Source organism: Neovison vison, chromosome 3 (assembly GCF_020171115.1).
Source record: "Neovison vison isolate M4711 chromosome 3, ASM_NN_V1, whole genome shotgun sequence".
Lineage (NCBI taxonomy): Eukaryota > Metazoa > Chordata > Mammalia > Carnivora > Mustelidae > Neogale > Neogale vison.
The window spans coordinates 171,069,887-171,092,171 of NC_058093.1; the positions used below are offsets into that span (position 1 = coordinate 171,069,887).

Consider the following 22,285-nt stretch of genomic DNA (forward strand, 5'->3'; position numbering starts at 1 on the left):
TGGGATGCAAGGAGGAGTTTACTGTGGACGGAGGAGGAGTGGGGGCAGAGGGCAGCCTTCCTGCCACAGTGCATCCCAGGGCCGCCAGGAAATACATGGCAGAGCCTCCTCGCAAAGGGTGCTGGGAGCATCGGCCCACCCTGGGGGAGTCCCCTTTGCTTCCCAGGTGACACCCAGCTCCCAGGGTTGTTGGGAGGACACAGCAAGGCACCCGTGTTAAGTGCGTCCAACAGTTTCTGGCCCGCGGTAGCTGCTCTGTACATGTTTGCTGTATTTATTAACATTATTAGTAGTGGTTTTAATTTGGTTCCTCTTTTGGGAGTTCTTTCTTTGTAACATCTGCCCTTTCGAAATGGTTTTGCCCACAGATCTGGAACTTTTCACCTAGAGAGGCTAGTTGGCCATTCAGGCAGCTCACTTCTCACAGGTGTGCAGGGGAGAGAGGTGTCCTTCTCATGGCTGAGGCCCCTCCACACGCCCATGTACGCTGTCGCCCCTGCCTGCTCCTTGCAGGCAGCTCTGTGGATGGACTACCCCTTCTGTCCCTGAGAGCTAACCTCTCTCTCTCTGCTGCCTTTCTTCCCTCAGCCCCGAGACACTCTGTGTTCTCTGGCCCCCAAGGACAGAGCAGGCCCTGGGAGACCCGCTCACAGTAGCCCAGCTCTGGAAGGCTCTTTTTAGAACCCTACCAGTGGGCTCCCTTGCCTGTGTACCCCTCCACCTCTGCCCTGCCACTTCCTTGCCCACCCCTAGCACAGCGCCCAAGGGAGGGTTGGGTTCAGAGCTGTTTACGGCCTTGTGTCCTTCTCGCCTCCAGCCTGCTCCTGATTCTGTCCACACCATTACCCTGAAGTTCTCTGGCCGATGTCCCTGATGCCTGCATTGCTGCGACTCTGTTGGCCTTTTACACCGTTCATCACCAGGTTCACTGCTGCCTTCCTTTGAGTCTCTAGGCCCCTGTGACCTGCTGGTTCTCTCCCCCAGTCTATGGCTCCTCCTCCTCCTTCCTTCGTCTGCCCTACAGGGTCTCCCAGGGCTGGGGTCAGGAGCCCTTTGTTCCCACGAACACACTTTCTGGACAGCCTCATCCACACCCACGGAAGCCTCCCTCTCAGTTCACTGGTGACTCCTGTGTCCCATGTCTAGCCCAGACCTCTCTTGAGTTCAGACCCCCATGGCTGCCACCTCTGGCTCTCCCTGCAGCTGTCTCCCGGGCATAGGAAGTGCAGAGGGACCAAACTGGAACTGCTCTGTTTTCACGACCTGCTTCTTTCTTAGTGATCTTGATCCTGGTCATCACCGCCCAAGTCAGAAACATAGGGGTCCCCTTTGAGTCCTGGTCTCATCATCCTTCCCCCTACACTCTGTTTCTGAATCTGTCCCCTCATCTCCATTCCCACTCTGCTCCCACCTTGGGTCAGGCACTCATCTGTATTTTAGGGCTACCTGGCTAGGGGCCAAATGAGATCTTGCTCCCCTGAGCCCTCGAGCAGCCAAGTAGGGCCCGGGGCAAGCGGTCCTGGCTTAGATGGTTATCTAATTGTGTTCTGTGCACGCCATCACCTGCCTTCGCCAGCTGGATGTGCTGTGTGCCTGGCCGGTTTCCCTGCTCTCCCCATGCTCCCCTTCCTCCACACTGCACCCAAGTGACCTTCTGAAACAGATCTGATCATGTCCCCCCGTGTACGTGGGAGCTGCCCCTGACCTGCATGGAAGCATGCAAAGATTCCATACACCTCTCAGGTTTTAGAACATCCAGCCACAACAAAACTTCTCATTTTTCCTAGACTGTGTCATGATGTGTTCTTTTCTGTGATCTGTCAGAGAACCTCTTCAAGCACCTGCTCATTCATTGCAATTATATTTACATATCTGTGTACACGCCCACTGTGCCAGGCTCTGGGTCTCCAGTAGTGACCAAGGGGCATGGTCTCGCTGCTCTGGGCTGTTCTTAGGGAACATCAGCTGAGCACATTGTGACACCCACCTGCCGGATTGTACGGCCACAGAGTCCCCTACGGGGAAGTGACATTTAAACTCGGACAAAAGCTGAGCAGGAGTTCGGGCAGGTGGGGCGAAGGGGAGGGCTCCCAGGAAGAGGAAGCGGCAGATGCAGAGGACCAGATGTCGGAAGGGACTCTGCAGGAGCCACTCTGGGCCAGTGCAGCTGGCGTTTGATAAGAGAGAGAGGAGGGCTGAGGATGAGGCTGGAGACTTAGACGAGCCTTCGATGCTGAGCAAGGAATTTGGGGTATATGCTGCCTGCAGTGGGAGACTGGGGTTGGGTGTGAAAGGCCAGACGGACTGATCAGATTTACGGTGGGGGAGGCAGGACCGCAGGAGGTGAGAGGGGGCGCGGTGGCAACTCTCGAGTTCTCACGGGGGAGGCCCTCAGTATTTGAGGTGTGCGTGCAGTTGGAGCCTGACACTTCGGACACCTTAAGGAGCATGAGCACCTCTCTCCAACACTTGACTTATCACACCATCTTGTGATTTCCGTATTTCATTAATTCTAACATGTGCTACTTTTTCTCACGTTAAAAAAATACTATCTGCAGTCGGGATGCTTCTACAATCAGTGGTGTGCCCAGGTCAAATGCTTTCTTAGTAATATATAAAGAATGGGGAATTTTACACTCGGGGCATCTGAGGTTCAGTGCAATGAGGTCGGAGTTTCCCTGGGTCTCTGCCTGCTTCCTCTGAGTCCCCTCCTCTGCAGGGACCACATGGTTGTTGTCTTTGTAGCCCTCGAGTCCAGCCCCAGGATCGCTGCCGAGCTGAACATTCACGAACAAGCCACTCAGCTTGAGTTTCTGACCAAGATGCTCAGCTTCTGGGAGAGGGACTCATGCTTCCTGTCTACAAAGTGAATACTTTTGTTGTGAATTGAAAATGAAGATTTACCTGGTCTGGGGAAAAGATCCAGGCATCTCTGCAGGATGTCGCTTCCCGATGGACCAGTCAGATCACATAGGCGAGTTTGGGTGTAGGAGACAGGTCAGAGCGTCCTCAGGGGTGTTTCCATTAGGCAGAGACCAGGGGCCAGTCTTCCAGGTTGAGAGGACCTGTCCTTGGAAGAAACTGGATAAACCAGAATATTTTGAATCTTCATCTCCATTTCACCCCTAACACTAAACAACATCACTTTTTAAAAAAAATTTTAATTCCAGTACCGTTAACATACAGTGTTATATTAGTTTCAGGTGTACAATACAGTGATTCAGCAATTCTATACATTACTCGGGGCTCATTATGATAAGTGCACCTTAATCCCCTTTACTTATTTCCCCCGTCCTCCACCTCCCTCCCCTCTGGTAACCACCAGTTTGTTCTCTATAGCTGAGAGTCTGTTTTTTCTTTATCTTTTTTTCTGTTTTTGTTTGTTTATTTCTTAAGTTACACGTGTGGAAGTTGTCTTTCTCTGACGGATTTCACTTAGAATTGCACTCTCTAGCTCCATCCACGCTGTCACAAATGACAAGATTTCATTCTTCTCTTTGGCTGAGTAATATTCAGTTGTAAGTATATACACCACTTCTTTTTTTTTTTTTTAAGATTTTATTTATTTGACAGATCACAAGTAGGCAGAGAGACAGGCAGAGAGAGAGAGGAGGAAGCAGGCTCCCTGCTGAGCAGAGAGCCTGATGCGGCGCTCAATCCCAGGACCCTGAGATCATGACCTGAGCCGAAGGCAGAGGCTTTAACCCACTGAGCCACCCAGACGCCCGTACACCACTTCTTTATCCATTCGTCTGTTGATGGATATTGGGCTGCATTCATAATTTGGCTGTTGTAAATGCCAATATAAATGTAAATGTAAAAAAATGCTGCAATAACCATGAAGGTGCAAATATATATTTTTCAAGTTGATGTTTTCATATTCTTTGGGTAAATAGTCAGTAGTATAATTACTGGATCATACGGTAATTCTATTTTTAATGTTTTGAGGAACCTCCGTACTGTTTTACACAGTGGCTGCACCAGTTTGCATTCCCACCAGAGAAGCATGAGGGCTCCTTTTTCTCATCCTTGCGAGCACTTGTTTCTTGTGTTCTTGATTCTAGTCATTCTGACAGGTGTGAGGTGTATCTTATTACGGTTTTAATTTGCATTTCCCTGATACCAAGAACATTGGGCATCTTTTCATGCCATCTCTGTGTCTTCTTTGAGAAATGTCTGTCCATGACTTCTGCCCATTTTTAATCAGATTATTTGTTTTTTGGGTGTTGAGTTGTAAAAGTTCTTTATATATTTTGGATACTAACCCTTTGTCAGATGTGTCACTTGCAAATATCTTCTCCTATTGTGTAGATTGTCTTTTAGTTTTGTTGGTTATTTCCTTTATAAACAATATCATTTCTTATGTACTTATTTAGTAATTTAAAAAACACACCTTTCTTTCCTACTCTATTCTGTCAGACTTTTTTCCAACATACATAGGTAGACATACTGCCACAAATGATATAACATATCCTATTTTCCACTGATCAATTTCTCAGGAATCTCTATTCATGTCCTCATTCCACTCCACATGGAACATGATGTGTTGGCCAATCCCTGTTTCTAGACTGGCCCGTGGTTTCTAGTAGCTTGGCATTAAAATCTGCTCTGTGATGACGATGGAAGATTGGCTGTGACCTGTTCCCATAGGATTCACGTTCCTGATCATTTAGCCTGGAGCCTCAACAAAGTGACCAGATGTTACCAGGAGCACAGCTGTCTGACATCTCTTAGACTTCACCTGTGACTCACCTTCTGGCCTGTTTTGTCCAGGGTGTGTCAGTTTCACCAGGCTCCTCTCCAGAGAGTAAGGTTGGCCTTCTCGGGACCTTGTTCCCAGGTTATAAGGATAAGCTCTGTCTGGGGCTGTGATTCGTGGTCACCATCCATGGCTCTCTGTGCTTGCACGCGCAAACACTCGCACATGTGGTCTGACTCTAAGGTAATATGGGGCTTATAGAATTAGTCTCGCTACCTTGCAAATAGACTTGTCACAGCTGAACATCAGAATGCTGCTGTTCATCTTTTTGTTCGTTTGTTCTCCATTTATTAAGTCTACTCTATGTAGATGATGCAGGGCTCTGGCTAGGCCTGCGGCTGTGGAGCTCTGCAGGGCACACTGATCACCTTCACAGGACTCAGCTGAATGGAGGAGCCAACACGTAAACACATACTGTGATGTCCATAGAATGCCAAATGGGCTGGAACAGGGGTGTGGGTGGACCGGGGTAAGTCTGCTTAGAAGGGCCAGGGGCAGGATTTGAACCCAGTCCGGCGGCTGGTAGGAATTTTCAAAGTGCAGGGAGAAAGGGCACGAGGCAAGCAGAGGAAGCAGCAGGTGAAGGTAGGTGTCTGAAAGGGCTGGCGGGTGTCCCTGCCGGACTGGCGGGCTGGCAGTGGCAGAATAGTGTCATAAAAGGTCAGGCTCTGGGGCTAGATCACCGAAGCTCAGACCCTGGGAGCTTGGGCAACTTTGCAAACTTCCCTGGCCTTGGTGTCTGCCTCTGTATCATAGAACCTGAGACGTAAATAACCCATAATGAAATAAGTCAGTACAGGTTGGGGCCTAGAACAACCCTGGCACAGAGTATGTCATCCTCAGAGGAAGTTAGCTGACCTCCCTGGAATGTTATTTATTGTTATTTTTGTTGATGTGACTTGAGAAGTTATACTGACCCTTCAGAACACTGACATATCACTAGGACTTATCCCTGGGTGACTTTCAGACTGAGGAGCCTCAAAAGGTGAACGCCTCATGTTAACTCCTGAGTTGTTTTCAGAGCTCCGGGAAGTGAAGCTCAGTAATGCGTTTAATGCTTGTTCTCATCTCCGTATCTCAGGTTCTGGAGGTGTTTACAATAAAAAAGCAGCCTTCCTCTGTGGAACGGGTGAACTCTTCCACACGGGGCACTGTTTGATCTGCTGCCCGGTGTCGGAAGCCCCCAGACGGTTGCTGGGTGCACCTGTTACTACTCACGGACCAGCTAGAATTGCTCTTTAGCTCTGTCCTGTCTGTTCCTGCTTTTCTGCCTAGCTCTTGAGATACTGATTGCCTTTAGCCCAGAATTCTTTATTTTTTTAAATTTTTTTTAATTTTTAATTTTTAAATTAACATATAATGTATTATTAGCCCCAGGGGTACAGGTCTGTGAATCGCCAGGTTTACACACTTCATAGCACTCACCATAGCACATGTCTTCCCCGATGTCCATAACCTCCCCACCCTCTCCCTACCCCCCTCCCCCCAGCAGCCCTCAGTTTGTTTTGTGAGATTAAGAGTCTCTTATGGTTTGTCTCCCTCCCGATCCCATCTTGTTTCATTTATTCCTTTCCTACCCCCAAGCCCCCCACGTTGCCTCTCAGCTTCCTCATATCAGGGAGATCATATGATAATTGTCTTTCTCTGATTGACTTATTTCGCTCAGCATAATACCCTCTAGTTCCATCCACGTTGTCGCAAATTAGCCCAGAATCTTTTAGTGACACATTTTCCCACCATGGGGCACTTCTCCAGGTGCCCTGAGCCAGATCACCCTTTTGGGTCATCCTTTCTGTACTGTAGGGATGGGCTCCCACCAGGTGGCAGTGGAGTCAAGGTTGGCACCGCCAGCTGAGGCAGGTTCCACAGCGATGAGAGGAAAGGAGTTAGAGCTGCAAGCCACTGCTTTGCACACAAACGGGATCTATTTATGAAAACAGTGCAAATGGGATTATTTAGTAATGCATGGAAACAATATGGGCTTCATAGCAAACCAAGTTACCTTTTCAGTCTCCGCATTTTTTTTTAAATGAAGATAACGATTGACCTATAACATCATATTTGTTTCAGGTGTCAACATAATGGCTTGATATTTATATAAGCACATGATCACCATAAGTCTAGTTAGCATCCATCACCATATGTAGTTACAAAAATTGTTTTCTTCTGGTGAGTACTTTCAAGATCTACTCTCTTAGCAACTTGTGAATCTGCAGTATGGTATTAGTAACTCTAGTCCCTGTGCTGTACATGACATCCCCAAGACTGGGGCATGTCTTTTGTAACTGGAAGTTTTTACCTTTGGAGTGCTTCATTTTTATTTTTTTAAAAGATTTTATTTTATTTATTTGTTAGAGAGTGAGAGCACAAGCAGGGGGAGTAGAGGCCGAGGGAGAAGCAGGCTCCCTGCTGAGCAAGGAGCCCAACATGGGACTTGATCCCAGAACTCTGGGATCACGACCTGAGCTGAAGGCAGATGCTTAATCAACTGAGCCACCCAGGTATCCTTTGACTGCTTCATTTTTAAACACTATATTCATACCTCACTTTTATTTTTTTTTTTAAAGATTTTATTTACTTGACAGAGACACAGTGAGAGAGGGAACACAAGCAGGAGGAGTGGGAGAGGGAGAAGTAGGCTTCCGGTGGAGCAGGGAGCCCGATGCAGGGCTCGATCCCAGGACCCTGGGATCATGACCTGAGCTGAAGGCAGACACTTAACGACTGAGCCACCCATTCATACTTCCCTTTCAAGAATTAGAGTCAAAAAGCTGTAGTTTGGGGGTGCCTGCATGGCTCAGTGGGTTAAGCCTCTGCCTTCGGCTCAGGTCATGATCTCAGGGTCCTGGGATCAAGTCCCGAGTTGGGCTGTCTGCTAGGCAGGGAGCCTGCTTCCTCCTCTCTCTCTTTCTGCCTGTCTCACTGCCTACTTGTGATCTCTCTCTGTCACATAAATAAAATCTTAAAAAAAAAAAAAAAAAGCTGTAGTTTGTCCCCAACTAGCAAAGTAATCCTTTGGAAATCCAGAATTAATGTTATTTCCTCTACCAAATATAGAAACATCTATGCTTCTTCGTGCTATAACTTTATACCTGAGTGCAAAGAACTAATTCCCATAAAATGACTAATAAAAACGATGGACTGCCTAGGCGATTCAGTCGATTGAGGATCCAACTCTCAGTTTCAGCTCAGGTCATGATCTCAGGGTCGTGAGATTGAGCCCTGCATGGGGCTCTGGACGGGGCTTGGAGTCAGCTTGAGATTCTCTCTCTCCCTCTCCCTCTGCCACCCGCCTCGCCTGCTGCTCATGCTCTCACTCTCTAAATAAATAAAATATTTTTTTAAAAAGACTAATAAAAAGGAGAGAATGAAGGTAGGGCCTGCATTAGAATTTCTTCATTTCTTCAGGTTTAGATTTCCCCAATCTGCCCTTTCTCTCTCTCTAGGGACGGAGCCAACTATCCCTTCTCCCTTTTCTTGTTTCTTCATTTATACATCATCCCAGAGAACTCACAGCACTGCTCAGAGTCAGGGCTGGATCAATGAAAAGCAAACGTAAGGAGGCAGACTGGAATAGAAACTGAACGAGAGCTTGATTTCTCTTCTTCCACAGGTCTCCATCGATTTCTCTCTCTCCCTTTCTTGGTGTGTAAGGTATCTGAAGGCGTGGCCCTGGCCTTGTTTTGGGGTTTTGTGAGTAAACCCAGTTCCAGGGGTGAGGGTAGAAAAACCACACACCCAGAGTTCTTTGCCCAAGTGACTCAGCTCTGGACCTCTGAGTCATCCTTTGTGTGGTCCAAGCAGAAAAAGCCACCAGAAATACCACGGTGCAGCCATTTCTTAAGCCCCCATTAAGCTTACTCAACATTTATTTGCCTCTTGATCTAAATATTTTCTTTTAAGGGGAAAAAGAGGATTTATACGGACTAAATATGTCTCTTTTATTTTCATACAGAAAACTTCTCCTGCAAAGATCTGCAGGTAAGTTAACACAACAACAACAGCCCACAGCCCTCTAAAGTAGACGATTTAACCTGATTTTAAATGATGATAAATGATTAGAGATTCCTTTTTGAGAGCTGACTGTTTATTATAAACAGTTAAATAGCCCTGTTTTGTGTCTTATGCTAAATTTTACTACCTCTTTCTTTCTCTGTTTTTGTTGTTTTGTTTTGGGTTTTTTTGTAATATTCTGTTCCTAAGGGGAAAATAACCCATGCTTGATTTCAGTCACTGATGCCCAAAACTTCACTAAGAGTTGTGCAATACTGATGGGAGAAGGAAAATGGAAAACATGGAAAATGACTTAAAATGCTTACAATCATGTTTGCACTTTATTGGGTTTTTATGATTCCCTTGGTGGGACAAGCATTGGCTGCAGGATCAGGGATCTGGGTCGTGGTCTTGGGCCACAGCAAGGCGACCAAGGGCAGACTTCATGGCCCTTTGTGCCTCGTTCCCTCCGCTGAAACGCGAGCTGGGCTGGACTCTCGGGCCAGTCCCCACACCCTGCTATGTGCTAACCTGTAACCCTGTTCTCTAACTGCTTCCGGCCTCCTCGGCTATAGCTCCAAAGCTCAGTTCTGAGGATAGAAAACCAACAGAAATGCTTTGACACATGGATTTAGGACTTTTTTATTTCAAGTATTTCTGGGCTTTCATCCAGTCTCTTATTTTGCCTTTATTACAGGCTGCTACTTGGAAAAAGAAAAACACAACACTGTCAGGACTCATCCTCTCGTTTAAAAGATTAGCAGGTGTTAAAGAGAGGCATTAAAACCCACTAATATCTGATATAATCAGATGTTGCTCAAGGCCAGGTTTGGTGGGAAACCAAGCAATGTCTTCCACCTGGCTGTTCCCCATCTCCTCTCAGCCCCGAGGGGCTGTCTGTGTAAGGGGACCTCTAACATGCATTGCCTGTGGATGGGGAAACCTGTAGCTTCCTGTAGTCTATAAAGCCTTCTGCTGTAGGTAGACACCAAACCCATTACAGTTCTCCAATCCTCTCCCCACCTAAAACCTGCCTAATTCTGTGAAGTCCCAGAAACCCTTCCAGCCGCCTCCCTCCATTCATCCCACCGTTTGCCTGAGAGTCCCTTGGCAGTCTGCTGCCTTGGAGTCTTCTGGAGGCCCTTTGTGTGTGAGCCGTCAAAGCTGGCGAGCCTGTAGAAGGAGGGCAGCCCAGAGTGGAGGACCTCCTTGTATTCCAGGGTGTCCCGTGTTGTGCTCATCTTCCAGGGCCGTGAGGTCCCAGCTCTGAGGATTCCCCATATTGGTTCCCCTGCCCCAGGCCGCTGGCCACACGCGGTGGATTCTGCATATTTGGCAGGAATGCCACGGGAGTGATGTGGCCATCTTGGTATGTCGTATCAGGAGGCATATGGCACACACCCGTCCCATCACTGGAGATGTTCAGGTTGATCATGTGGGGAAGGTAAAGCGCAAAAGATTTTAACATGCATTCCACGGTGTTTCCTTTTTCCTAAGTGGCAGAACTGCAGTCTGATTACCCAGTTTTTGTGTATTTGGGGGGGACCTGTGGCTTAGAAAATTTCTTATTACCTGGTTCACGGGCATCCTGTTTTTCTCGAGTGAGTCAGCTGTGGTTTTGCAAATGTCCTGCAAGTTAAGTGCCCATGTCTGGGGATGAGGCCAGCTGAACCCCAGGGAGGGAACTGTCTGGTCCTCAGGGGGGCACGCAGTGGAAAACTGCACAAGTAATGGGGTTCTCAGAGGAGTTAAGGGCACGGGGCGGAGCCTCACAGGGGCTCGGCTCCAGGCTTGCTCCACTCCATGTGTTTCAGCCCCCAAGCTCTCTGGGCAACCCTTTGATACTGAAAAGTGAAGCTGCCTGTTTCATCTCTCTTTGTACAGTGCCCTCTTCCTCCTGGCTGCCGCAGGATGCCTTCCCTTCAATGACCCCCAGGTAAGTTCAAGGGCACTCATTTTGCCTTCCAGGTGTCTTTTTTATGGTCTGAAGCTTCCGGGTATGAGCAGAACTTCCTAGTCCTTCCTTGGGGAATCAGAAGAACCCAGCCTCTGCAAAGGCTAGGTGCCTCTAGGCCAGGTCAACACCTTTTCCGCAGGCCTTCGCCTTTTCTTCAGGGCTGTGGCAGCTCGGCGGAGCTCTGGGCTCCGGGGACCATGGCGGGTGCCACTGGCCCTCTGTATGTGCTTGGAGGACCCACAAGTCCTAGCCCAAATTGCCCTAGCCTCGTGCTCTGAGGCGATGTTGATTTTCCCTTTCATCCCAAGGGCCTCATCTGCAGAGTGATTTTCACTTTGTTACCCCGAATTTTTCCTTATTAGGCCCTGAGGACCCACCTCCTCACCCCCCTGGTAGTCGTCTTGTGGTGGGTCTGTCTTCTCTCTTTTCTGCCCCAGCAGTTATTAAGTCCCCATCAAGTGTCAGGCACTGAGCCAGGCTCTGGGGACACAAAGAAGAATTGTCCTCATCCAGGCAGAAGTCAGAGTCTAGTCAGAGCAAAGGAGAGGAGGACAGACAAGAAACAGATAATTATAGCATGGGGAGGCCAGGGGTCTGTCGTGGGGAGATAGGGATGCCATGCGGCACCTAAGAAGACTCGGGGGACCAGAGAAGTGGGAAGAACTAATGATTACAGGAAGCCAGCTATGTGCCAGGCTGTGGGCCAGTGCTTCATGTGCTTTATTTTATTCAAAATCTCGCAGTTGCCCAAGGAGGACTCTTACTGTCTCCATTGCATAGCTAAAAAGTAACGAGGCCCCCAAGTCACCAGCTAGTGAGTAAGTGGGGATCTTTCTGATGCTAGAGCCGGACTCTACTCTCTGGACCTCAATCTTGGAGGGCGAGGAGCAGATGGCCAGAAGAAGAAATCAGGTGTGGGCACCGTTGTGGGGGTGTCCTGCCTTTCTAGGATTCAGCTTTAGTGAGCACTATGTGCATGCCCCTGTGTAAATTCCTGCCCTTCTGAAATATACAGGCTAGTGGGTGGTGGGGAAAGAGAGAGATGATACGTGAAACAGAGTGTAGTAAGTGAGATAAACTTCGACAGAGAAAAATAAGGAGGGGAAGAAGAGAGGGAGTGCCCCTCAGCTGAGTTGGTAGGGGAAGCATTCAGGCTCGGGGAGGTGCAAGTTCTTCCTCTGGAGGGTGTGTAGTAGATGGGACTGGTGGGGTTGACAGGGGCTTGTCCTAGAGATCCTTGGGTGCCATGAGTTTGGATTTTATCCTGAAGTCACTGGAGGACTACTGAATGATTTTAAGCAGTAGGTGACACCATCTGATTAGCCTTGTAGAGACACCGTGTGAAGGCAGTGTGGAGAACAGGAAAAGGGGTGCTGGAGGCAGAGAGCCCTATTAGGAAGATATCATAGGCATCGAGGTGAGAAATGAAGATGGACTGGCCAAAGGCCCCAGAGTCCTATCATGGCACCCTTGCTTGGCACCATTCACTGACATTTAGGGTTTCTGATGGCCACTCTGGGTCCCGTTTGTCCCTACTTGTAGCCATTTTATTATTATTATTTTTTAAATCCTGTGTTACAGTTTGATCCCGGTGGATATTTCTGGGCTGTAATTCACTTAATCTGCGTAGGTAAGTTTTAAAAGAACGCTTACTTAAATCATTGAGGCTTATTATTTAGACCTTATGATATACCCACTTTCGGAGACCTTGAACGATAGGAGGATTACAGACAAGGCGTCAAGGTTAAACTTAAATGGGCATTTTCTTATCTGATTTTCCTGTTTGGGAGTTTTCCTCAAATGTTCCCATTTCTGATATAGTCCCCTCTTTTTCTTGACAAACGTTAATTAACTCACCATGGCTCTGGCCTGCTTGCTCACGTCTACTTGAGAAACGCCGGTTGGTCTTTAAAAATGGTGAGAAGAGATCCAGAAGTTTGTGTCAGAAACGCTGTCCTTCAGCAGCATACCCAAGGAGAGGAGAGGGAAGCGGGGGAACTAAGAGGGCCATCTGACTTCATTTCTAGTCATCCGTTCAGCTTTTCCCATCTGGAGTCTTAGGGGGAGCAGGGCCCTGCTTTGGCTACACACGGTTCAGAAATACCACGTGTCCCTTCCTCCCGTGCACCTTGCAAAGGAAGCTGAAACCTGCCTGTGAACTGTGTCCTTCTGCTGATCACAAGCCCTCCCTGCCCAGCCCTCTCTGTACTGAGCGGTCATCACAGGGGATTACTGTACTGGCATCCTGGGCTCCCCCCAACAGAGCGGTGGTGCCGCCCCCTGTCGGTGGGGTGGGGGGTGACCCTCTCGGGAAGAGCTGCCCTCGCTAGCCCTTGTGGTTTTCCTGCTTCCCCGCAGGGGCGGGCAGCCCCTTACGCAGAATGTCCTGTGCCAGTAACACGCACCGCTTCGTTTTCAGGGGCATATAAGATATTGCAGAAGGTCCGGAAACCCAGCGCGCTAAGGTAAACCTTTTCCAGTGTGGTGCGTTGTTCGGTTCAAGCAAAGGGGGTGAGACCTACGGTGTCCTGAGCCTATTCTGTTCAGCTGGGGACTCTGCACGGCAGTCGGGGGCCCCCAGGGCCATTTCTCCTGCTGTTGGGCCCTTGCATGCGGGCACCACCAGCACCTGATCCTACCCACCGTCATCAGTAGGTGAAGAGCAGGAGAGCCCCTGGCCTCTTCCTGCAGGGGCAGCTGTTCAGATGACATTTTTATAAAAATTACGTGATCCGCTGCTTTGGGGCCCCAGTTTACTTCTTCCAGCTCAGAGGCCAGCTCTTTTTTCTTGTTTCATCAGCCCCTTCCTAGCTTGACTTCGTTCAGACCCAGAAGTTCCCCCAGTCCTGAGCTCTGTGCTGGGGTAAAATGAGAGCTTTGTTGCTCAGTCAACACAGCAGACAACAGACAAATGTCAATGAAAGAGAGAGGAGTCTTGGCATGGGTCGGCCTGCAGCTGGGAGATTCAGAGGCCCCGGACTGGCCCCCTGGTCTCTGGGTTTTTGGGGCCACCAGAGGATCCCTGGGAGAAGATTATACTCTCAGAGGTTGTGACTTTCAGTCTTTAGAACACCTTTTGTTCTTTTAGTGAAGGGCTTCTGCAGCAAAAAGCCAGCAAAGTTGCCAGATAAAATATAGAATGCCCAGTTAAATTTGAATTTCAGGGAAGTAGTGAGTCCTTTTTTTAGTGTAATTATGGCCCATGCAATATTTGGAGTATACTTGAACAGGATTCCTTATATGAGATTCAGATTTATTTGGGTGCCCTGTATTTTTATCAGTCAAATATGGTGGCCCTGGGAGCCAGCCCAATGGCCTGAGATACTTGACTCTCCTTTCGCAGTGGAAAATGTACTTGTAAGAGATAATCTGTCACAGGTGAAAATGTTTGTGATAACTATTAACTAGGAAGTGTTTTTTTAAAAACAAGCCAGGAACAAGTTTTGAATATAAAGTATACTTCATACAATTTATTGACAATTTTTAAATGTAGAAACTTAACCATAGATATAATTTACTAGAATATAATGCCTCTTTTGTGTATGCAAAACACTTCTGTTATTTTACATGTCTTATCTCTCTTTCTCTCTTTTTTTTTTCTAACTCCTTAGCGACATTGACCAGCAGTACTTAAACTATATGTTCAGGTAAAATATAACTTACGTTTTCAAGAAACAACTCCTGTCTTTCTAGAGCTAATGTATTTTTAGTTCCCAATAATATTTTGATGAGAGAGTTCTGAGCCAGGGTGCCTACCAGAGAGGCAAGCTAAATAATTTGTGAGATGACTAGAAGTTGAGAAAACCAAATTGTAGTTCTATCCGTAGACCAGGCAAGAGGTACCTCTTTCTGGCTCCAGATTTCAGAAGGCCATGCCTTTCCCCATGGGTGCTGAAGTCTGTAAGGCTAAGGGGACATTTCTTCCTAGGGCCCACATCCTCCCTTCTAGCCTGGGACCTAGAATTCCCTGCTCAAGTGGTGCTGGGCTTGATTCCCAGGCCTTCTATCTTCCCAGCGCATTCCTAGACCCAAGAAGTGTCCAAAGACAGGGTATTAGTGGGGGGACAGGGTATGTGTGGAGGGTGGACTTGCAGGCTCACCTGTCCACACCCGAGTACGTGTCCTAGTGTGTGGGATGGGCCTGAGGTGGAGACAGAAGGGAGCTCACCACGAGCCAGAAGCCAGAGGTTGGAGCTATCCATGCCGCCGTATGGCATATGGATGAAGGAAGGAATAAAGGAGGAGGTTGGATCTGAGGCTGAAAATAAACAGAATGTCTAGAAATTTTAAGAAATTTAGGTAATTTATAAGGAATGAATATTATGGAATGCATGCCCAACACCATTTTCACAAACATTATTAAATGTTAAATATAAAATTATCATATGTTCCCTGTTTCTACTCCCCCCCACGCCAAGCACCATTTTGCAGATGAAACTGGGTGTGTGTGTGTGTGTGTGTCAGAGGGAAATAGACAAGGGTTCTGTCAGGCTATGACTTTGGTTGGACTTCAACCTGTAGAGAACACATTTTTCTCCTCTTTCCCCATTATATTTCCTATATGGGAAAGAGAGGAAGGTTTTCTGTTTTGCTCATTGCCATATCCCCAAATTAGAACAGTAGCCGGCACTGACTGGACAGTCAATAAATAGCTGTTGAATGCATTTTAAAAGTCTGCTGTCTGTCATGATATGCCTTTTACAGGATTATAATTTCTTCTTAAGGTTTACATGTCACATATAGTCTTAGAAATATAGGGAGCTTCAAGGTATAACCTATGCCCACCATGAATACTCCTAAGGTGAATAACTACAATTCCAAAAACATACGCAGTATGTCTCGTCCTGCTAGGCACTTGGGATCCAGAAGGAATAAAATGTGGTTCTTTCCCATAGGAGGTCACAGTGTAGGAATTAGGAGTGGTTTGACAGTAGATTTGCCAAACTCCAACAGGAATGAGAGGATCAACTCTTTCATTTAATTATTTCTTCTTACTTTTGTCCCCTAATATTTTACTTTGGGGACATCCTTTGTGATGATGCCAGTGATGGGATTTGGGATACCAGAGCAAGCCCTGGGAGTTACTTGGGGATGGAAAGGGGCCTCCTCTGTCCTGCTATAGGAGTTCTAACCAAAAGGGGATCCAGTGAGATAAAATAACGGAGTATGTATGTACAGGGTCCATGTTTGCCAAAGAAAGAAGAGATGGCCAGCGAAGGACGGAACGTCTCTAGTCTTGTTTGTAGTGTGTGTGTTTTTTGCAGCTACGTGTAAGGCCTGTCTAACAAACCCACGACTTCTGAATGACCCAGCATTCTCACTGCCTTTCTCCTGACCCTCCTCTCCTCCTGCTTCTTCGCATGGCGCCCCTCCTCTGAGCCATCAGAGAACCTGCACTTTAGGGGCAGAGCAAAGGAAGAAATTGAGAAAAACTGAAATGGTGCAAGGAGTTAAACCCGGGGTAGAGAGGGGTCAGCCCTGTCACACTAACAGTGGCTTCCCTGTTCAAACTTTCCTCCACACTGCCTATAATGTCACCAGCTAGAGACTTTGATGGTTCTCCATCCTGGTGCCTTTGTGTGCACCCAGGTGGTAAGTTTCCACCCAGGGAGAAAAACAGCTGATGCCCGGATCTTGCCCTTAGAGAGCCTAGCCAGGGTGTTGGTTATTCTGATGTCCAGCCAGCATAAGGACCAGCGTAGGCTATCTGGCATTAAAATTTTTAAAAATTCCCTCCTATCCTTGGATAAAAAGTTGTAATCCTAACCTCTAACCAGATAGCTGGCTGGGCAGCATGGAATTGTGATGGAAGAAGGTGACCCCCCGACCTGGGGAAGTGTGAAGGTGCAGAGGGCAGGTCCTTCCTGGGAGACAGGAGAAGCTTCCAGAGAGGAAGAAGGGAGAATACCAAGGACCAATAGGGCCAGTGTCAGAGGAACACTCCTCCTCCTCTTCATCCTTTTCGGCTTCTATTGCCCATCAGTCCAGTTAGTTTCTAGGCACATGGTGGGTGGGATGGATCATTCTGTGGGAAATCTAGCTTACCTTCTACAGAACTAATTTTATGGTAAACACACATACCTCATGCTCAACAGCTAGTTTTTCCATTGCAGCCAATCTGTAATTGAGAGTCTGCTTTGTTGAGCTTACACATACTCTTGGCAGATTAGGTGAGCATGGTGATAACGGCCCAAGGCTGGCCTCGGAGTGGGGTGTGGGTCCTTGGCCCATCACGGGGTACGGTCAGTCACCTTGCCCAAAACCGAGGCATCTCAGGAGATCTCACCCTCTCACTGATGAGGGAGACCATTCTCTGCGGATAATCAGCTTTTAGGCAGATTTCACTCTTTCTGAGCAGAATGGGCAGAAATGTGTGTTACTGTTTTCTCGGTGCTCGGGGGAGACTTCTTACTGCTCTGCTCTTCCGTTTTCAGCGTGGTGCTTCTGGGACTTGCGTCTCATCCCACAGGTAAGTCTGTTTGTTTTCTGTGGCCCATTCAACCCAGCGCTGTGACCCGGTTGTATCTCTGAGGGAGATTCTGTGAGAGAGCGTGGTTTGCCTGCCAGGATGGGAGCCCCGGGGTTAGGCATGGCCCACGTGCTGGAAACTGGTCTCAATGACCCCTTGTGGATCCATCACCCGTGAATTTATTCTTACCCCTTCTTGAATTTTGTAGTCTGTGTTTTCATCTGGTGCGGCCTCAGCTGTCCAGACAGGCTTGTTATCTGCTGGATAAACTAGTGCTCACGTTCTCTTTTTCTAAAGTTCCTTCTTCAAACATCCAGAATTGCCTCAGTCCTAGTGGGAAAGGATTTGGTGGAAAAGTTCAGATTCACCCTACTGCCGACTGACACCCTTTCGTACATTTTCATCATATGCGATCATACGATATTCATCATTGCAGATGAAGGAAGTCAGATTTTAAAGCTTACCTTTGCCCTGTTGGCTGCCTTGGTTATTTTATAATTGTTTCCCGGATTCAGGAATCGCCTGCAGTACTCTGTTCCATTGTGGTTTTTTACTCTGAAAGGTTTTGAAGTTGATGCCAAATGTCACAAAATAGTATCCGCGTGCGGTATGGCTGGAAATGCACATTTCATCAGTCAGGCTCCTTCAACCCATGTTTGTTGGCCGTTTGCTGGGCTTAAGGCATTTCCCAAGCTCTCAGAGTCTCAGTTAAAATGAGAAAGGTGAACTGGCTTATTTCTAAAGCCCTTTCTAGCTCCCGCTGTGCCCAAAACGATGACAGCTTTCTGCTGGTGCCTTTAGCTGTTTCAGATTATTTGAGCTAGTCTCCCAAGGAAACTGTCAGTAGCGACACAGTGTTTCTTGGTCGTATCTGACCCATCCGAACCCGTGTCTCATGAGGATACCTTGAATTTCTTTTCTCAGAGCCTTACTCCATACTTTCCCACTGTGATGCACACCTGCTGTTTTCTGCCCATTTGCCCAGCCTGGGGCTGTCTCCCGACTATGAGGTTTGCTGTTGAGTGCCCTCTGCACACTCGTGTTGAAAACCTATCCTTAGCAAAACAAAAATCATATGAAACCCATGATGTGAACGCTACCCGTTTCCCCTCACCTGTGCCACAGCTTCTATGCCTTGGCGCGTGCCTCCTGTCATTCTTTCATGCCGTCAAGAGTTCGCCATCCAAGAGATACTCATGAGCCCCCGAGGACCCTCCCCCTTGCAAAGAGGTTTTAGTCAAAGCCTTTGGAAGGTTCGCTGGTTCTCCTCGAGCTGCATGCACGTTTGCTCCCTGTGGAATTAGTGGTGGACTTGGGTGACTAATTCTCACCTAAAGAAATCACTCTGCCCTTCGACTAAGAGGTGATGCTCGTTCATTTGTTACTCACGATTCTCAGAGCTGGAAGGAGTCTAAGTGATTATCTGCGTTGCCACCTTCTTTTGCAAATTGGGAACTTGGAGCCCGGAGCAGTTAAGGGATGTGGCCAAGGTGGAGCAGGGGAGGCGAGTAGCCGAGAAAGGCTGGAATTTAGGTCCTGACCCTTCTCCCAGGTTTTTCTTTTTAAATGCTTCTTTTTTCAGGGATCCTGTGGTTTATTAGAAAGTCTCCTGAGTGAGTGAATACTTAAATACGATTTTTAACAATTTCCTGTGAGAGCTTCTCTTGGATTTTGTTTTTACTTTGTTCTGTTTTTGAGAGAGAGAGAGAATGTCTGTGCATGCACACATGCGAGGGGCCAGGGAGCAGAGGGAGAAGGAGAGAGAGAATCTTAAGCAGGCTCCAGGCTCAGCGCAGAGCCCAGTGTGGGGCTTGAACTCACAACCCTGAGATCACAACCTGAGTGGAAATCAAGAATCAGACACTTAACCGACTGAGCCACCCCAGGCTTCTCTTGGTTTGAGGGGCGTTTGTCCACCAGTTTCTGAGCGTAGGGATGCTAGTAATAGTTTATACAGTTTGGCCAGCATTTCCACATTTCACCTTGAGTTACTGCTGAACTTTTAGGTTAGTGCAAGGATATACTCTCTGGGCACACAAAGTGGTCAACAGCTTATGGTCGTAGAATGGCCTGGGCAGAAGAGTGATTTAAGATAGGCCCCGGATTCTTTTTGAAGTGATGAAATGTTCTGGAATTCGGTAGTGGTGATGGTTGTACAACTTGGATAACATGCTAAAATCTACTGAATTTTTTAAAAAGATTTTATTTCTTTATTTGACAGAGACACAGCATGAGAAAGGACAAGCAGTAGGGTGGGAGAGGGAGACGCAGGCTTCCCACTGAGTAGGGAGCCTGATGGGGGGCTCGATCCTAGGACCCTGAGATCATGACCTGAGCTGAAGGCAGCTCCTCAACAACTGAGCCACCCAGGTGCCCCCAAACCACTGAATTTTTTAAAATGTATGTGGGTTATGGGGCTCCTGTGTGACTTGTTGGTTAGGGATCTGATTCTTGATTTTGGCTCAGGTCATGATCACAGAGTTGTGAGATTGAGTTCTGCATTGCCCTCCAAGCTGAACATGGATCCTGCTTAAGATTCTCTCTTTCCTTCTCTCTCTCTCTGCTCCCTCTTCACTCTTTCTCTCTCTCCAAAAAAAAAAAAAGAAAAAAAATGTATAGGGGCTAAAAAACAAATCACTCTTATTTTGAGAACCTGTTTGAAATTCAGTTATACCAGAAAAAGATATTTACAAAGATTAATTTTCCTCCAGATTATATTTAAAAAAAAAAAAAAATGGACATCAGATGCTTAGTCCCGTTCCTTCTGCAGGCTTTAGTCGCTTGTCTGGTGAATGATTGATGGGTCTGTGGTGGGCAGCTCAGGGAGTTGTAAATCCTGTGGGATTCATCAGAGAGACCGGGCACACTTCTCTGGAGGGACTTCTAGATGTGGATGTTTGCTGTGTTGCAGTTTTTCAGGTGGCTGAGGGGATTGTCTCTGAAGAGGCCAGGCAGGTGAAGAAAGCCGGGCTCCTGAGAAGGATCTTGCTGGCCTGAAAGACCAGCTGTGATTCTGGTGGCCACAGATAAGGTGGTCTTGGCTTCTTGCTTGGCCTCTTGCTGTAGGTGGCTGAGGCTTCCCAGTGAAAGGATGCCCCAAAGCTGAGGATTCAGGAGGCCTTCAGGCCTCAATAGCAGGGTCCAGTGGAGGCCCTGGTGAAGGTGGGTGTGGGGTTCTGTACAAGCTGGTGTCTGCCTTCCAGAAGAAGCTGAAGATTTCCATCTATCCCAGCACTAAGTCCAGCTTCTAACCCATGAGGATCCCAAGGAAACACTGTAAAATTTCACCTATTTTTTGTGTTTGAAGGTGTTCTGCGAGTGGTCACTGTGATCTCGTTTGTTGCTTTCTTAGAACTTCTAGAAATTGTACGCCAAGGGGACTTAAAGACATAGATCAGTGTTTTTCTTTTTGCCTCTGGTCATTGGGGTGCCACTGACTTGAAACCTTACTATCAACGGGCTGGTCCTTATGGGCTTGCTTGGATCAGGAATGTTGAGTAGCAAAACAATCCTGACTAGAATAGGGAAGCTACTTGTGAAATCCACCTGAAAAGAGACTGTCTAGATTTTGATTAACTTTAACTTTTAGAAAATCTCAGGGCTGCCACATAACAATTTTGGTCTAGCTAAATAGTGCTCTGCTTTGAGGTTGTGCAGTGCCCAACCTGAGCAACTGTAAGCAGTGGCTTTTTGCTTCAAAAAGCACTCAGGAATAGTAAAATGGTTGTATTTGTTGGGTAGAGTGGATCACTAAGGCAGATAGATAATTAAGGTAGAAATTTGAGATGATGGACTCTCAGAATCTAGAAGAGTACTGGGGAGTCCATTTTCTCAGCTTTATAAACCTAGGTCAGTTACCCTCAACTCTTTGATGGGTCCTGATAATGTTTTCTCATAACAGTATACAACTGATTACAAAGTTTAAGCAAATAAAACACTGGAGGAAAACCTCTCGCCTCCAGAAGTACTCAAGGACTGCTGTGGTGGGACAGCTCTAGTTCCTTCTAATTTGTTACCTTTCTCATTGGACCCATGGTAGTCTGGCCTGTTTTTAAGTTAGAGTGATCCTTTATTCTTTCCCACTTGCTTATTACACTATCCATCTAAAATGTCCCCAGCAGGGCCTGAGTATCAGGGAAAGCATATCCCTGAGTCCCCACACCCGCACCAGTTAAGATACAGTAAGCCCTCAGGGCTCGTGGGTGCAGTGTTTTTAAGAAGGATCTGTTAACAGTTGGTGGCACTTTTATTTTTAAAAAATTTTTAAAGTTTTATTTATTTAAGTAATCTCTGCACCCAATGTGGAGTTCAAGTTCACAACCCCGAGATCAGGAGTTACATGCTCTGAGCCTGCCTGGTGCCCCACAGTTGCTAATATTTTAAAGCAGGGCTTTGTTCCTTTCCATTTCTTTTCACCTCTTCTTTTTTTCACTTGTATCTTAATTATTTAGTGGTACTTTTGAAGCATTAAAAAATTGAGGTATAGGGGCGCCAGGGTGGCTCAGCTGGTTAAGTGTCCAGCTCTTGGTTTCAGCTCAGGTCATGATCTCAGGGTCGTGAGATTGAGTTCCGTGTCAGGCTCCACACTGAGCATGGAGTCAGCTTCAGATTCTCTTTCTACCTCTTCCTGTGCCCAACCCCCACCCCGCTTGCATGTGCACACTGTCTCTCTCAAAAAAATATTGAGGTATAATTTATGTATATGAAATGCACCTATCTCATGTCGATCAACTTTGACAAAGGTATACACCTGTGTAGCTTACACTCCCATGAAGATATAGAGCATTTCTGTCACTATAGAAAGTTTCCTCCTGCCCCTTCCTCATTACCACCACCCAAGCCACCACGGATCTGATTTCTGTTTATCCCGGAGCCTCATATAAATGGAAACACACAGAGAGTGTTCCTTTGTGTCTGGCTCTTTCTTCTGTGTAGCATTCTGAGATTTATCTAGGTTGTATACGTTTCACTAACTGATTCCCTTTTATTACTGAGGAGGGCGCTAGTGTGTGAACAGCATGCCTTTTGTTTATCCATCTATCTGCTGATGCTCGCTTGCACAGTTTCCAGTTTTGGGCTATTATGAATAAAGCTTCCATGAACATTC

The 22,285-nt window shown here is 47.2% G+C and overlaps 1 protein-coding gene across 1 annotated transcript in view; it reads left to right on the forward strand.

Annotated features, from left to right (window-relative positions):
• Nucleotides 1-22,285, forward strand: part of TMEM241 (transmembrane protein 241) — an 87,997-nt gene that overhangs the window by 40,463 nt on the left and 25,249 nt on the right. Inside the window, 6 exon segments of the mRNA XM_044243278.1 lie at nt 8,715-8,740; nt 10,637-10,688; nt 12,291-12,339; nt 13,129-13,174; nt 14,321-14,356; nt 17,144-17,178. Of these exon segments, the coding sequence (XP_044099213.1) occupies nt 8,715-8,740; nt 10,637-10,688; nt 12,291-12,339; nt 13,129-13,174; nt 14,321-14,356; nt 17,144-17,178 (244 nt within the window).